We start from the raw sequence: 16431 nt of genomic DNA, 5'->3' as shown, positions 1-16431 counted from the left end.
GAAATGACAGCATGACGGGATTAGGCAGCGCAAAATAATTTCCCTTATGACGGTTTTGGCAAGATTGCTAGAAGACACCGAAGGTGTAAATAATGAATTCGGTGTATGGACGCCCGCCCATATAAGCATGATGATTTCAAATTTCGTTTACTTGCTTCTTGTACATGAACGAGCACCTGGGGTAAGCTGAGACACGGAGGTAAGCAGGACAGGTTTAAAGTATGAATGAGACTGGGTCGACGGTAGATTTTCCAAATATCAGGTCAAATAAAACTGGGGTAGAGGGGGGATTGGATGATAATGTAGATTACAAAGTGCTTGTACATTTCGTTGGTGGGGTTTTTGCTTTCTTCGTTGCTGTGGTTGGATTCATTTTAAACACGACGTCTTTTGTTGTGTTTCGAAATTTTAAGATCCAAAATTCATCGACTTTTCTGCTCAGTTGCTTGGCAGTTGCTGATAATTTGTATCTCCTTTCGCAAACATTCTGTATCAGCATCCCGTCCATATTCGCCTACATTGAGCTAATACCCGGGACCCTTCCCTTTATTGCGAAACATACACGAGTGCTTTGGACACTCAACAACTGTCTCGTTCTTATACCAATTTGGATGTGCGTTCTTGTTACCGTCGACCGCTACCGTCTGATTTGCTCGTCAGTTTCACAGCTCCGGGAAACTACGCCATTGAAGACATGGGTGGGGTGGGTAGTAGTCGTGGTCATTGGCTCTTTCATTGGCGCTATACCGAAGTATTTCTTCGTTGTTTCAATTGGATTTCAGTCTTGTTCGATGAACAAGACCTATCCATTTTGCTTCAAACCACCCGTTGTCCGTTTTCCTGAGCAAAGGATCACTTGGCTTGCTTTTCACGTGCTTTTTTATTTCCTTTTTCCTTTTTCATTTATGATGATATGCAATGTGCGAATAATACGCAGACTGCGTGAACTATCCAAACGCCGTGAAGCGCTTTCCGCGCAAAAATTGTCCATTCACAAAGAAATGACAAAGATTGTTATTCTGATCGCCGTCTTTTCTCTGGTTTTCCACCTGGTGTATTGTTTCTCTTTTGGTTTTGGCTTCTATTCGGAAGCATTGCCACAGAAAATTAAAAGGAATATACCGCTATCTTTCCAAGTGGTAAACCTCTTAGCAGTGCTAAACTCTTCTGTGAATTTTTTCATTTATGGATTGTTCGGTAAAACGTTTCGACGTACTCTAAAATCAATGTGTTGCTGTAAGTGAAACAAACACTAAGAATTGAAGCTGAAGTGTTCAAAGACGCTTTCTGATGAATGCCTAAATCAAGAGAAAGGCAGGTTCCAATGAACCCAACGATATTGAAAATAGGACATTATAGTAACTTGCTAACTTTTGAAAAATTATACAATAAATTTAAGTGAAAGAAAGCGAGTCATTTGAATCAAATTAAACATGCACAAAATGTGGGGCCTAATTTGAATACTTCAATAACTGTTAAAACATTGAGCAAGAAAACGTTTAATCCGAAATCGTAACAATGAGTATTTGGCTGCCGGAACAAAATTCAAAGAATGAAGTTGTGCAACTGTTTTGAATACAATGTAGAAATGGGCACTGAACTTCAAAGAAAACAAAAAGGACGCGAAGTCCGTTTTCATGGGGCCTTTGTAGCATTATATTTTCTCACTGTCAGTATTATGACATCGCACAACACTACTCCCAGGAAAAATGTGGCAATGAACGACCATTTTATTATTAAAAATTTTATTTATTAACCGTAATAAAGCGGATCGTTCATTTTTGTTTAATAAAGCAAGCATTATGATTATGATGATCATGTGCTTCCTGATGAGATATATTGTTCACAATTAATATTGTGTATTAAAACTCTTGTTTATTTAAATTAGTGTAAACAGAATACACATTATTTACTGAATAATATATTTATGAAGTACGTTGACAGTCAGAACTACAGGTGTACTAAGATGCGAAAGACGTTCTAATATTTAAAAGAATCCAAGGACATTATACGTCTGTAATTAGAAACGACAAAAAACTGGATGTTGGTGTTTTATTAGGTTTGGAGTTTCAATCGTCATTATTATAGATATTTTTGATGAAGTTAAGTTTTACCTACATATCATAGTAGCAATATATATTATAACGCTCATAAAATGAATTTTAACGTTGATGATATAATATTGCGACATTTTGAATATATTTACACAAACAAGTAGTTAAGTTTATTTGAGGTAGTTTAATATTTAATCTTTAGCTAGATTAAATTGCGTTAATTTTTTTTTTTTTGGAAAATATCAATTTGATCAATATAAATGTAAATCGCTTAATATCAGTAAAACGCGTAAGCTCTTAGATAAAAATTAGCTTATGTTGTTGGATGAATAAGAGAGAGAAATGAGAGGCGCATGCCCGTATTTTATTATTTTTTTTATGGAGATTACAAATGACGCTCTTTTATAAGTTTTTCAGAAATTTAAAGTATCTTTGAACAAGGAATTTTATTGAGCACTACATAATATAATGTACAAAATCAACTGACAAGCTTTTCAGGGACAAAGATGAAAGCATGCATTACATAGAATTATAGGGGATATAACAGCATCGTAAGTTTGGTGCATTTTTATCCACCAGACTTAAGCTATACTTATGGTGCATAATTGTTGTAATGTGGAGAAATCCTTATTGATCATTGTGACGCTTTGTGAATTTGATGTCAGTAAAGGTAGCACCAGCAAAGTTTATTCTAGAAAAAGACTGGAACGTAATTATACTTAAACTAAAAGAAAAGACGCTTGTTACAGCGCCATGGGTTTAACTGAGTTGTAACGTACAGAAGGGAACTTATTCGTTGAAGCACCAGGAATGGGTGCCTAAGTGGAGGGGCCTCTACTGGATTGTTCTACGAAGATTGTGACACCTACAATAAACAACAGAACGCTAAAGACTGCAGTAGTCTCGAGACACCGTCACAGACACAGACGCTTTCTACTGAAGTGTCCTTTTATACACTATATGTGACTTATGTGGATGATATTTTTATTTTCCATTTTGAAACTTAGAGCCACTTGCAACCATCTGCCCTCCGAATTTTACCAAATCCCAATGGCAACGGGCACAGCCAGATATAAACATCGGTGACCGTTATGACTGAACTGACGTTTGCAAGGTGACAGACCATAGCTGCCTTTGAAGCAGTCATTGTTCAGTAATCATCCTAGGAACTGATAGCGTGACACAATATTGGTGCACACGTCCTACGGTACGAAGACGTACCAACTTCCTGTTCCCTCTCTGGCACGCATCTACACATATAACACTCAGTTACAGTGATAGACTTTAATGTCGACATCTGATAGAAAACGTCTACATTTAACCGAGTGCAGCAGATGTAAGTAACTCTCCTTCAACCCATGGATTAGAACAATCAACGAAACGTTATTAATTTCACGTGGATAAAAAAGTGGCGTCATGCTAAGACGCTTGTTGCCTCGTTTAAAAGGAAAAAAGCTCGAAAAAGAGGATAGATGGATGGGGCAATAAAGAAAGCGGTGCCACGTCACACTTGACCCCATGGCTGAACGCATGGCCCCACGGTATAGGCCTTTTAGTCTTCAGAAGAACTGTGGACGATCGCAACAGCCAATTGGACTTATAAAATCAGCGGCAATAAACTGACACAATCAAATGTCAAATGGTTGACTTGGAAATGGAAATTTTCTGTATCTTGTACGTTATACCTATGGAGAACATCAGGTGACTTTACCAAGAATGATTCAGACTGAAGTACAAATTAATGGTCTACAGGAAATATAAAAGAACTTGAGCAGTAGAGAAATATGTAACATGCCATTTGAAGCCGGCAGAAAGGTCAATCTCTACTCAGTTCAGAGACGGTGTACTACCACTACTAGATAAAACCGGTCGGTTTGTTGACAAGATCTTGGAAGATGACGTTCCATGCTTTGAAATGAACAAAATGTTAAAGGCGAGTATCATTCTTTTTTTTTTGTGCTCAATTTATGAAAAACTCCAGGAAAAATAGTACGAAATGGGAAAATGAGAGATAGGAAGCTATTGTATAATAATTGGTTCTTGGGTGGGTAATTAATGTCTGGTCAAATTATTGTGATATTATTTCTTATAAGTCTGTACTCATACTATAAAGGAATTATTGTTGGTTTGAATGATTGTTGATTTGGAATGTTATATTTTAAATATATATTGTTAATTGAATAATGTAATTTTGACGTATGCTGGACACACGCACGCACACACACACACACACACACACATATAACCATACTTATAGTAATATGTTACGAAGGTTAAGATATTTTTAGGTTTTATTTTGGTATATATGTTTTAGGTATTAGGTATTTATTATTATTTATTTATTGTATAAGTTTTGTATTCAGGCAAAGATACCTAGGTTCACTTTACTCTTCACCATTACTGTAAACCAGAGGCCACGACAGAGACCTGGTTTCATAAAAAAACTTCGGTCAGGTTCCCTGGTTAAAAACTTAATTACCAACGTTAAATAGTCACATGCCCACATCTTACCCTATCAGAAACGGCGTTACAGCGCTCTCATGGAAATCCTAGCCAACTTAGACAGGGAACTCACTTAAGTTGTTATGTGAAACTGGGGCCTGTGCAGTTGTTGCGCAAAAACCTTCATCTGGCACAGAATTCGAAGAAACGTGCACAGCTGGTGAATAATAAGAGAAATATAAATGAAAAATTGTTGAAAAATCCCTTATGTGGCCCTGGTAGAGGGTTGGGTTAGTGTATGTCAATATAGACAGAGCACAAAAGAAGAGAGCGTCTAATTGTCAATCCAAAACTGTGCGATTTTTCTATCCATATTTGTGGACATTGAGCAACGCCGAGAGTCTTAAGTTAGTTTTAGTTAGTTTGTGATGGTTTATTCAAGCAAGATTATTAGCAGCAGGAAGACAGTTTAATTATGATATCACCCACGTCCGGACACTGTAACCGAGATAAGCTGCTTTCAGCTGACGCAAATCAACGGTAGCTGTTTCAAAATTGCACAGATTTAAGCCGAGTTAAGTAACATCTAGATAGGCATGTAGCAGAGAGTAGAGATAATTAAAGACCCACCATATGGGATTTTTCCCTTCCAAAATTAATTTTCCTGGTATAAAGAGCAATTTTAACTCAGACGTTGCAAACTGGCAATGGCTTCTAAAGGAGATTAGATGATAATAATAACACAAGGTATACTTCATATAAATTTATATCTTGAGGGTTTTATTATCTTTTGGGTCTGAATTGGGAAATATAAGATGCATTGCAGTTCATGAATACGACTGTGGGGGATTTAAAAGCTTGGAGAGAACTTCAAGAAATTCATTTTGGTGGGAAAATTACGTATGTAGTGGCTCTTTAAGCCAGGTGTCATTATATTGGCTACCTGTTGTTTGAGTATCTCTCTGGATTTAAATGCACCTATTATCATAATTATACATTCTTTTAAGTTTTTAATTCAACGATGTAGAAACCAAGAACATGTTTTATTTCTTTTTGAAACCATTGAGCATATATGAATATGATTATTGTTAGATTCATTATTGTTCAGATTTGTTTTGTTACTTTTGATTAAACGTTGTTATGTCATTTGCATTTTCTCGTCTTTTTAAATTACAATTTTATTAGGTATCATTTCACAAGTTCTTCTCCACACGATAAATTTCCAATTGTCTTGTCAGCCTTATTTGCCAACCTGATTTTGCAATAATTCACTGCTCAGCCAACTTGTTTAGATCGGCCCAGGTCCAAGCAGCTTTGAATTACAATTACTCTTCAATAGTTCTTTTTTGTTGTTCATTTCTTAACTCTTTTCATTTATTCTTACCCCCCATTATTTGCGTTACAAAACAAATTGCGCTAACTACACCCACTGGACAATAGAAGTGTCACCCCTATTAAACCAATACCTTGGGGGAGATAAATGACTGTGGAATGATATTTTCCTGGTATCAGTTTATTGACATCAAATTTTACAAAAAAAAAAAAAAAAAAAATGAGAACAAAATATGCATTCTACCAAGATATGCAGTTTCAAGTCCAAAATTAGTACTTAGTGGCATATCCACGTGACATAATAATAGGTGCCAGTTTGCGAGGCAAGTATTCATACAATTGTCTGATGCGTTCAGGGCTTATGCTGGCCCAATCATGAAACGCTGAATCTAACAGAGTTTGTCCGCTGGTTTGTCGGGTATTGGTAAAAAGTTTTAACATATCATTCCACACTTTTTCTATTATGTTTGCAACCGGACTCTGCAGGGTCAGGCCACGTCACCCTGCGAATGTCCTGTTGGTCAAACCAATCATCAACTGCTCTGGATCTGTGACAAGGAGCACTGTCATCTTAGTACACTTAATTCTGTTATTTATGTTCCGGCACACTAAGGCCTCATTCAGAATAGGAGACTAAGGCTCTATTCCCACAACTTTAGATCGATCTATCACCGCGGGGAGTCTCACTAGATTACTGTCAGATAATCCCCCTTAAGTGTCCGTCCCCGCCTACTACAAGCTGTTAGGGGTAATTAACTTTCCTGTCCGCCCGGCTGACAGCTATTTAGCGTGAACCCCCAGGGAGTTAGGTCGATCTAAAGTAGGTCGATCTAATCTATGGGAATGGGGTGTTACTAGTCCCTTTAAATTCTTTTAGACTTGCATTTGACAGCCGTCTTCGACTTACAATATGCCGTGAATGGCGTGGAGGCAAATATGTCGGACCTGAAAAAAGAAGATATAAGAACTTTATAACTAAGTTGCTCCACCGAGGAATCCACGGAAGGAGTGGCCATGTGACAACTCTGCATTTCAGATGAATTCGTTTCTTTTTTTACCATCGAACTTCAATACGTTGAAGGCCCATGGAAACTTCTTGGAACGGGACCAGTGTAAAAGGATCTAAAACGATTAATTTTCTCCACCTGGTCTCTGGGGCATTTACGTGCTCTGCTCCCCTTAAGCGTCTTTTAATAATAATAATAATAATAATAATAATAATAATAATAATAATAAATAAATGAATAAATAAATAAAACCTTTTTTCCTTACATTGACGTTTGGTGGAGCCCCAAGCACATAGGTGACTGCGGAAGCCACGTCGTCCGGTTGAAGACACTGAAATAAATGACAATATACAGCCGATTGTATTGAATGATGGATTAATAATGAACAATTTACTGCATTATAAGATAGGAAAATTTCCGAAAAATTTAATCATCTTTTGTCATTTTATCTCTATTATTAGTAAGTGTACGATATATTGTATAGCATGATTGAAATACATGTATAACCCAATATGGACGTAGCCTAACCTCCGTAACGAAAAAGAAGTATACAGGTGCATATTTCTTTAAGAAAAGTAATGGGGTGTGGGGGGGGGGGGGGGGGTTGGAGGGAGGGGGGATCGCGCTCTTCTACCTGTCCTATTATAGTAACGGTCACGGTCACAATAGAGAAGGCGTCAATTTTATCGCTCCTATTGGCTGTCAACTTACCATATTGACAGGGAAAGGTTCATAACTAAAAGTAATTATTTGGGGACAATTGGGAATCATAACACTCCCAACATTTTATATTCGCCAAATTGGAGTAGCATGTTTATTTCTTAGCTATTTTCCGGACAGACCTTATGGAGCACAAAATCGTCGCAAAAATTCACCTGCTGATGTTGATAATGTGCCCGTTATCCATGTTCCTTTCTTGAATGGACTGAATGGTCAGCTGGGAAACAACTATGGCAGCGAAAACATTCAACTGAAAATGTAACATACGCCCTTAATTATTACAATTTTTAATTTAAATTACTAAAAAAAAAATATATATATATATAAAATATAAAAAAATAAAAAAAAGTATAAAAATATTTGCGCCCATTTCTTGATTAAAATTAGCTTACAAATAGTTTGTATTCACTACTGAGAGTGTAATTATAGACAAAATGATCAACATAAGTTAGTCATAGCATAAATAAAAATTGACTTATAGCTTTGCCAGACTGCCCAAACATATATATAGGGTTATATAACATGGTGAGGTGCACCTTTCTTCACCATCTTGTACACCTGACCGGTGCTTTTGTGCAATTACGCTACCATACTTGGTGTTTGAATTCTGGCTTGTTTTGGCTAACGACTGTTTGGACCAAGCAAAATCAATCCGGTTATCTGGCCCTGTCGAGCGTTTCAAATGACTCTGTCACGTAGTACTCAGGCTATGTAGTTTCAAAACGTTATGAACGGTTCCAAACAGAAAGTCTACTACAATATGTTCATTCATTTTTGTTTTCTGTATCGCTACACTTTGAAATATACACATAGTAGTTAGAATAGTCAACAAAACATTGTCATAATAAAAATACTCGACAAAATAAATAGCCCCTAAAACAATACAATTTGCAAAGAAAGAGTTAGAATATACTGATGGTAAAGCTACGATTAGTTCTGACACGTGAAATATTAAAATTGTCTCAAACACCATTATGTCTTGATCGAACAGTTAGAACACGTTGTTTTAATAACAATATTACGTCATACATTGCTTTCGTATCAGGCAACGTCCCCGTCTTGCAATCTTGAAAAAATGAAATCCCAGCGTTGTTAACGCAGACGTCCACACCGCCGAACTGTTTCTTGATTTCTTGAAACATGGACTCTATCTCTTCCGTTTTGGTAAGGTCGCACTTCATTGGAATCAAACGGCCCTTTTCGCTCGCCAGATTTTCCTTTGCAGTCTGAAATAATTGATTGATAATTTGAAATGTGTTTAAGACCCAAGGACGGAAACAAATGTCTTAAAATCTCATTTTCTCATTGACGCGAGGTTTATTTATTACCTGAAAATGTTTTGTGGTCCTGAAGCCATTTTCCTGCCCATCAAATGTATGTATGTCATGTTTCGACCAAATTTATGAAAATATGTTGAAAATGTTTAACCATCAATGTAATGTCATAATAGTTAAATTAAAAAAAAACTGTCAAGAAAAATATCAAATTCAACCATACTTGCATATCTTCCACGTGTCTGGCACATCCAACCACCACCATACCATTCTTAACCAGAACACGAGCAATGGCTTCTCCTATCCCTTTCGAAGCTCCTGTTACCAAGGCAACGCGCCCTGCCCAGCAATCCATATCTAAAATAATTGTATGTTCATAGTCAAGCCAACAACAATCGCACAATATATGCATTGTCAACAGTAAGCGATTGCAGTAAAAAAACTGCAGTAAAAAATTGCAGTAAAAAAAAACGTCAGTGTGTGTACAACTTACTACATGTATTTTATTAGAAAATCCGTGACCAGTATACCTTAATGTGACATGTGCCGTCTGTAGGCTCAAAGACGTAATTTGTCAGTGAAAAGCATAACTCTTTAAACAGACTCAAGTTCTCTTGGACTACGAGGGAAAATTTTCAATAAATTTTATCTACTGGTACCTAGGTACTGCGCACCAAATCCACGGGTACTCTCGCTGAATGCAGTCAGACTGACAGAAAAACACACCTCCTCCTGGCGTTTAGTAGAAAATAGAAAAAGTGGCGATTATACATGAGAGCACGTTAGATGGCATTCCAACAATTGTATTACATGTAGATTATACAAGGTCATAGTAATATATGTACCAGTACAGAATTATTTACACTGATCCCCTCTGTCGCTGGCTAAATTGCTGCAGATCACGTGTTTGTGCGACGGGTAGGCGCTTACACGGCAGCGCTGTTGTTAAACATGCAGTATATTTTTACATAAGCAGCGCATCAGTTACTCTGGTGCATTGAAATACCTTTTAGGTATTTTCTAGCTCATTAACCTCTCCCAACAAATCATATAGCCCAAATCCCATATCTAAAAATCCTATCAGTAATCTGGCCGTTTTCTAGGGAAATAAACTTCATGTCCCATCGACGGCTAGAAGGCCTTTTGAGGATAAAAGCCTTGACTAAAAGTTGAGGCCTTCTTTCGGACAGAGGTCTGCTGAAGTGCTTTGGCCTACATTGACCTTCCAGGTTACTCGTTCATGAGGGGCATTGCCTCGTCTTCAATTTAACTAGCTTATACCGCGTTTTTTATATATACAGCATCGGTTTAAGTACATGTAGATCGACCTTTGCAGGGACTGTCACTAAGTACAATCAGGTTAACTGAATGACACGCCTCTTATTGTTTGCAATGTATGCATACAATCACCAGCTTTTCTGTATTCTACTTAGCGCCATGAGGAGGTGTGTCAACCTGTTAAACTGATTGCACTCAGCGAGAATCTCCGCAGAGTTGGGCCGATGCACGTAGCCCGATGTGCCTATGGAAATGGGGCCAAAGATTCATATATTGATGAAGATTGGTTTCTGGATTGTGTGCCCCCCTCCCCTACCTATACTTGTACACACTCAACAGAGGGGGTTACGTGTCACATTGTTTTCAATATCTGTCTCCTAACCGTAGTGGACATGAGACTGGCAAACCCAACTCAGATGTTATCTTTACTCAACCAAACGCAATCTTTTCTCATATTTGACCAACTTCACGCCTTGTTGATTCTCTTAAACGTATTTTAATTAGATGCTTATTTAATTCAGTGCACCCTAAACAGGTAAAGTACTGTACCTACCAAAATAAAAAAATATCATTATTACTAAAAATTACCAAATAGGCCTACATGTACCTTAAAAATTTGCAGACGGGCTTCCTTTTCTGCTGAAGTGGGTCCTCTTCTTTCAGATCTTTCGTCGTTTTATGGTTATGTTTTACCTACAGGTCCCTGGGTCAATAACCGTCACATAACGCGTCTCGATCCTCAGAGGAAATATGTGACGGCTGCTGGTCAATGGGCGGAGTTAATGCTACGTATTATTATGGAAAAGATTACAAATGTGTTTGGTGTTCCTGTTATGATTGTGCTGGGTGTGACCGGGATTTTCAATGAATACTGTATATAGAGGAGAAACTTGCCTTAGGGTGCAGTTTTCAATTAATACACGTGTCTATAGGAGAAACTTGCTGCATTCTTGTAAATAAAACATTATTAGATACTTATTTATAATTTAGAACTATTTCAATATTTAACTGTTGTTTGAGAGTAAACTTTCTTTATTCTTATAACATAGGCCTAACACAGTCGATGAAGGTCTTCCGTAACTTAAAACTATGTTAATAATTAACTAAATAAAGTTGAATAAAATGATATAGAACTAACCAAAACGTAATAAAAAGATAAAAATAAATAATTTACCTGCATATGTGAATGACGTGTTGAATTAACGAAGTAAAGTGAGCAGGCGAGAGACGAGACTAGTTGCAAATGGAAATCATTAGAGTATAAAGAAAGAAAATAAGGACGGAGAATAAGGAACGGCAATAGAACAAAACACAATTAAAATAAAGTGCAGAAAAAAAAACGGGAATAAAGAAGTTTGGGACTTTCAATAAATGCGGCCATCACCGGCCAAATTTCGAACATCATACTTGAGTTTGTCACATCACTTTATCAGCATGTTGTTATATTTAAATTAGCTTAGATCAAGGAGACATAAAGAACATGATTGACAGAAAATGAAGAGCAAATGCAATGATGAAATAATTGCGCACACACACGTTTTTCACAACTCTATTACCTCTCTCTCCAATCTCTCTCCCCTCTCTCTCTCTCTCTCTCTGATCCTGATGGCAGAATCTCTGTATCCCGGCAGACAAAAGGGAAAATATATTAAATCTAATAGTTCAGTTTCCTTTCAGACAAATAAAATTTGCAAAGAAATGGTATTATGGCTGAATATAAATAGTGTACTGAATTAAGGTCTTCTTTGAAAAAAAAAAGCTGGCACAGCAAGCACACCCACAACAGGGACATGTACCATATTTAAAATCTCTGTTCTATTTATATATGTCACCGTTCTGTACAAGCCGTTATGCTTTTCACCCAATGGGAAATGCCACAGGTGTTGACCCAGATGTTATAGGAGTAAAGGTGAATACGCTGCTGCAAAGACTCCATTGCACCACAAGTGGCCTTCTACACAGTTTTAAGGTATTTTGGTGGTCCGTGGTCATTACAATATGATATTTCATTTTAGTAATTGCGCTTCCTGTTTATTGACGATATCAAGAAAGGAATGTAGAACCAATTAGTTCACTAGTGTGTGCATATGAGTGTGTGCATAGGAGTGTGGGTGTATATCAGGTCTCTCTCTCTCTCTCTCTCTCTCTCTCTCTCTCTCTCTCTCTCTCTTTTCTCTGTGTCATAAGAGTCTTGACCTCCCCCATACTTCCTGTTACCCTCTTTTCGTTCCTGTGGGCTGTTGGGTATTTGGGTTACAGTGATCGCAGTACAAAGTATGTTTCAGAAATGGATCGCTGGACAGGACGCGTTGCCTTGGTAACAGGAGCATCGAAAGGGATAGGAGCAGCCATTGTTCGTGCTCTGGTGAAGAATGGTATGGTGGTGGTTGGATGCGCCAGACACGTGGAAAGAATGCAGGTATGTTTTATAATAATAATAATAATAATAATAATAATAATAATAATAATAATAATAATAACAGCTATTGGCAAGTAAAAGTTGAACGTTAGTATTATAGGGAAAGAAACAGAATCATAGATTGTGTCACTAGGTAATTCTAAAATCATAATATCAAGGACAATCAATGACCAGTCATACCACTATGTTGTCGTCCTCCGTCTAATTTTGCAGCCAAAACTTTGTCTTTTCTTTGTGGCCTTTTTCATTTTCAATAAATTTCATTGGTATCAAATAATTGGTCATCTCCAAGTACATTGGGTCGATCATGACGTCCATGTAGAATAGACATAAATATCGGAATAGGCTGTTTAATTGGCAATTGAGCGTCAAAATCACTTAAACATTTCCCTCCGTTTCGTTCAGTGCTACGGTAAGACAATGAATCACGAATGATTAACTAATCCTTTTGTTGAAGAGATGTTTTAATATATGTATTCCAGAAAACAGCTGCACTTCTTGAAATCGAAAAGGGTCGTTTGATTCCAATGAAGTGCGACCTCACCAAAACGGAAGAGATAGAGTCCATGTTTCAAGAAATCAAGGAACAGTTGGGTGGTGTCGACGTTTGTGTTAACAACGCAGGTGTTAATCTCTGTCAGGATTGCACGACAGGGCCTTTATCTGATACCAAGACGATGTATGATGTAAGACAACTCTTATTTATTTTTTATTTTTCCTTTAGAAGCCTTTAGCCATTTATCTTTAAGCACCAGAACTCGGGTGTAATGGCGTTTGTAATGCTTAAAAATATTTTTCGCTGCAAAACAGAACTTTTCACGACGTATTCTGAATCTATATCCCGAGGAAATATTCTTTCTGCTTACGTCTGTTCCTTGAATCGCTAGTGTTTATTTAAGAATGTGGGGTTTTAGTTTTGTTGAGTATTCAAGGTTTCTTGTTAAAAATTGTTTATTTCTCAATTAAAATTACTGCCTGCATCCCACCCTTGTATTTCTTCTCAAGCTGTATATTAACAGAGCGTTAAGTTCGGGGGTAATTAACTTTCGTTTAGCAGCTTCAGTATAGACGTGCCAGCCATCTAAGCCGATTAAGCTGAAAGTGATTTAGGGAGAACTACCCTTTGGAGATGGATCGATCCTGTAAGATCGATCTTAGTATGGGAGCCCGGTCTAATAGCTTATGCGTATATGCTCAGTAATGGAATTTTTGCCACATGTCTAAATGAATGCTTATCTTATGCTCTGCATGAACAACGTTAACCTTCTTCTTAGCTGATACTCAAAGTAAGACAAAAATGCCTCAGACTTCAACAATGGTCATCAGGGACTCTACAGTAAAAAATGAATACAACTTGTCGTTTTATATCCTGATATACCTTTAACCAATGACGACCTTTCGAATAAAACAATTTTTTTTTCAGTTAAATGTTTTCGCTGCTATAGCTGTTTCCCAGCTGACTATCCAGTCCATACTCGAGAGGAACACGAATGATGGGCACATTATTAACATTGGCAGGTAATACATTGCTTTCAAACAAAATACACATGTATCTTTACCACGTTTCCCAAGTAAATGGCCTATTCAGGTCCATAATTAGTTATTGAAAATTCGATATACAACGTACCAAAATGTGACACCGGGCTTAAAAAACGCATATGGCACACTGGTACCTAGTGCGAATGGGTAAAAATTCATTCCCCAAATGGTTAAAACTCCCATAAAATTGTGATATTGCAGGCAAAGGCAGCTACTCGGCCTTTCATACCGTTGAAATGGCTTTGGGAAGATTATCATGTTATCGTTTCTGACAAGTATGTTCTATTTAATTAGTGTTTGTGAGAGCGCTGTCCACGCGGACTTTTCATGTCACATGTATACCCCAGCAAAGTGTGCCCTGAAGGCTTTCACAGAGGGTCTGAGACACGAGCTGAGACAACAGAAAACGAAAATACGGACGACGGTATGAGAGAGAGATTAAATGTACATATTAAGGAGAAATCACAGTCCAGTCAGTGACTGCTTATTTACAGTAGGAGATAACTTAGAGGAGAAAATTAACAAAATAATAAGGCAATTGAAGTAAATAAATAATTTGCAATTTTACAGTAATAGAATCGCATTTGTATATAGGCCCCTACTTCTATTTCCCATCTTTTGCAACGCCCGAGAATCCGTATATGGGCGGCTACAAAATATGATTTTAGTGAAATTTATATAACAATTTGTTAATGTAACCCAATATTGGAATATTATGCTCTACTGTTAGGTGATTAGTCCTGGATTGGTCGACACTCCGCAAGCAAGAGCAGACATGGACGACAACCTCTTCTGTCCGGAAACAGTAAGCTTCAGTAAAATGTTGTGGCTTAATCCCAGGTTTTATGACAAACTTCTTCAATCATCTAATCCCCTTTGCCTTTCACGAATAACAGAAATTGCGGTACCAAATAATTGGAATACGGATACAAACAAAGTTTTTCGTGACTTTTTGGATTTTAATGGATGTAAAGTGAATCAAATTGAAATATAAGCGAAAATACTGAGGATATGCTTCAGTCTTTTAATGTGCAATTCTTTTACGTAATTAATCCATTTAACTAGTGTTCTGTGTGTTACTTTCTATAAATCACCCTGCCCTTTGGGCCATATATAAGACACTTTAAGTGCCGTTAATTCGTCATTGTCTTATAGTAAATATTTTGGTTAACGTTTCCGTCACTTAATTTTTCTTAATTTTTTCTTATCCTTTAATTACCAATTTTAATATCTAATATTTATATGAGAATACACCCTTCAATATCATCTATCTTTTATAATATCATTTCACGCTAGTGTCTTCAACCAGACGATGTTGCTGCCGCCGTGACCTTTGCTCTCGGTGCCCCGCCATGTGTGAACGTAAGAAAAAATTTGCACTGACTTGTGCATTCAGTACTTTTAATTAAAATATTACAGTTAGAGTCAGCTAAGTGGCTTTACATGAACATATGGTAGGGTTTTTCGTTGTCTTGAATCTTGTCATTTACTTGTTTTAAAGTATTTTGAACACAAGTCCAAGGGGAAATAAAATTCTTTATTATTGAATGTTAAAATTGCCATTTGTTCTCACAAAGAACGAATCTCGTATTTTAATAAATTAATAAAAAAATTTGCACCTATCCATCAGGTACGTCAGTGGAGCAACCATTTATTACATTGTTTCAATTTATTTTTCCAGGTCCGCCATCTTTGCCTCCACGCCATACACGACTCGTTTTAATCTATGGCCAACTACAGATGCCAGCTTTTCATGCTTACAAATATACGCCTTTTTGGATAGGGAAATACCTTGTATTTAATTTGTAATTCTTTTACATACCACACAAAAAGCTTTTAAACATGTGTATGTAGTGCTAGAGCAGTTGCTTGTGAGTGTACACTTCAAATAAAAGCACACCTAATATGTTTTAAAGCGCATTCTATCTGTATATCATCTTACTGGGTATAACTTTTCATAAAATTCCTATTTTGGGTTATGAGTAATTAAGTAAAAGTGGCCCTATCTCATAATTTTAATGAAAAATTTAATATAAAATGGTATCAATTCCTGATCCGGATCAACTATGGTTTCCTCCTTAGCCAATACCAATTATCTTACCCAAAATTAGGACAATCAATAAAATAACACTGGGCTGTAACTCGTGAACAATTAAACGGAAAAAATCCACTAACAAACGAAAACAAACGAGCAAAGTGTAAATTTCCAAGTAAACTATCGTCTGTGTCACATTAGTTGCCCGTGCATACATGTATATGGCAATTATTATCCGACTAAATGAACTGCTGTCGCCAATTGTATTCTTCGGCCCAAACATTTTAAATATACAAATCACACGTTTATGTCGCGACAATGTGGTTTGTAC

General features: G+C 36.9%; 3 protein-coding genes across 3 annotated transcripts; 2 read left to right on the top strand and 1 right to left on the bottom strand.

The window, feature by feature from the left end:
• The first annotated feature begins 221 nt into the window (after positions 1-221).
• Positions 222-2066, top strand: LOC147759355 (FMRFamide receptor-like). The gene has a single exon (XM_086997398.1). It carries the CDS (start codon positions 222-224, stop codon positions 1242-1244), a length of 1023 nt encoding a protein of 340 aa, XP_086853524.1. The 3' UTR covers positions 1245-2066.
• A 4665-nt stretch (positions 2067-6731) lies between these two features.
• LOC106176414 (dehydrogenase/reductase SDR family member 11-like) lies at positions 6732-9186 on the bottom strand. The gene is made up of 5 exons (XM_086997397.1): positions 9053-9186; positions 8585-8781; positions 7547-7571; positions 7101-7166; positions 6732-6773 (listed from the first exon to the last, which is right to left on the bottom strand). Exons 1-5 carry the CDS (start codon positions 9182-9184, stop codon positions 6732-6734), a joined length of 462 nt encoding a protein of 153 aa, XP_086853523.1. The 5' UTR covers positions 9185-9186.
• Positions 9187-13011: 3825 nt separating this feature from the next.
• Positions 13012-15985, top strand: LOC106157470 (dehydrogenase/reductase SDR family member 11-like). The gene is made up of 6 exons (XM_086998159.1): positions 13012-13212; positions 13950-14044; positions 14360-14489; positions 14796-14870; positions 15362-15427; positions 15747-15985. The coding sequence occupies exons 1-6, from the start codon at positions 13054-13056 to the stop codon at positions 15786-15788; spliced, it is 567 nt and encodes a 188-aa protein (XP_086854285.1). The 5' UTR covers positions 13012-13053; the 3' UTR covers positions 15789-15985.
• The last annotated feature ends 446 nt before the right edge of the window (positions 15986-16431 follow it).

Source organism: Lingula anatina, chromosome 10 (assembly GCF_051362555.1).
Source record: "Lingula anatina isolate TDL-2025a chromosome 10, LinAna3.0, whole genome shotgun sequence".
Taxonomy (NCBI): domain Eukaryota; kingdom Metazoa; phylum Brachiopoda; class Lingulata; order Lingulida; family Lingulidae; genus Lingula; species Lingula anatina.
Note: the sequence above shows the minus strand (reverse complement) of the source record. Positions and strands in the feature narration are given on the sequence as shown.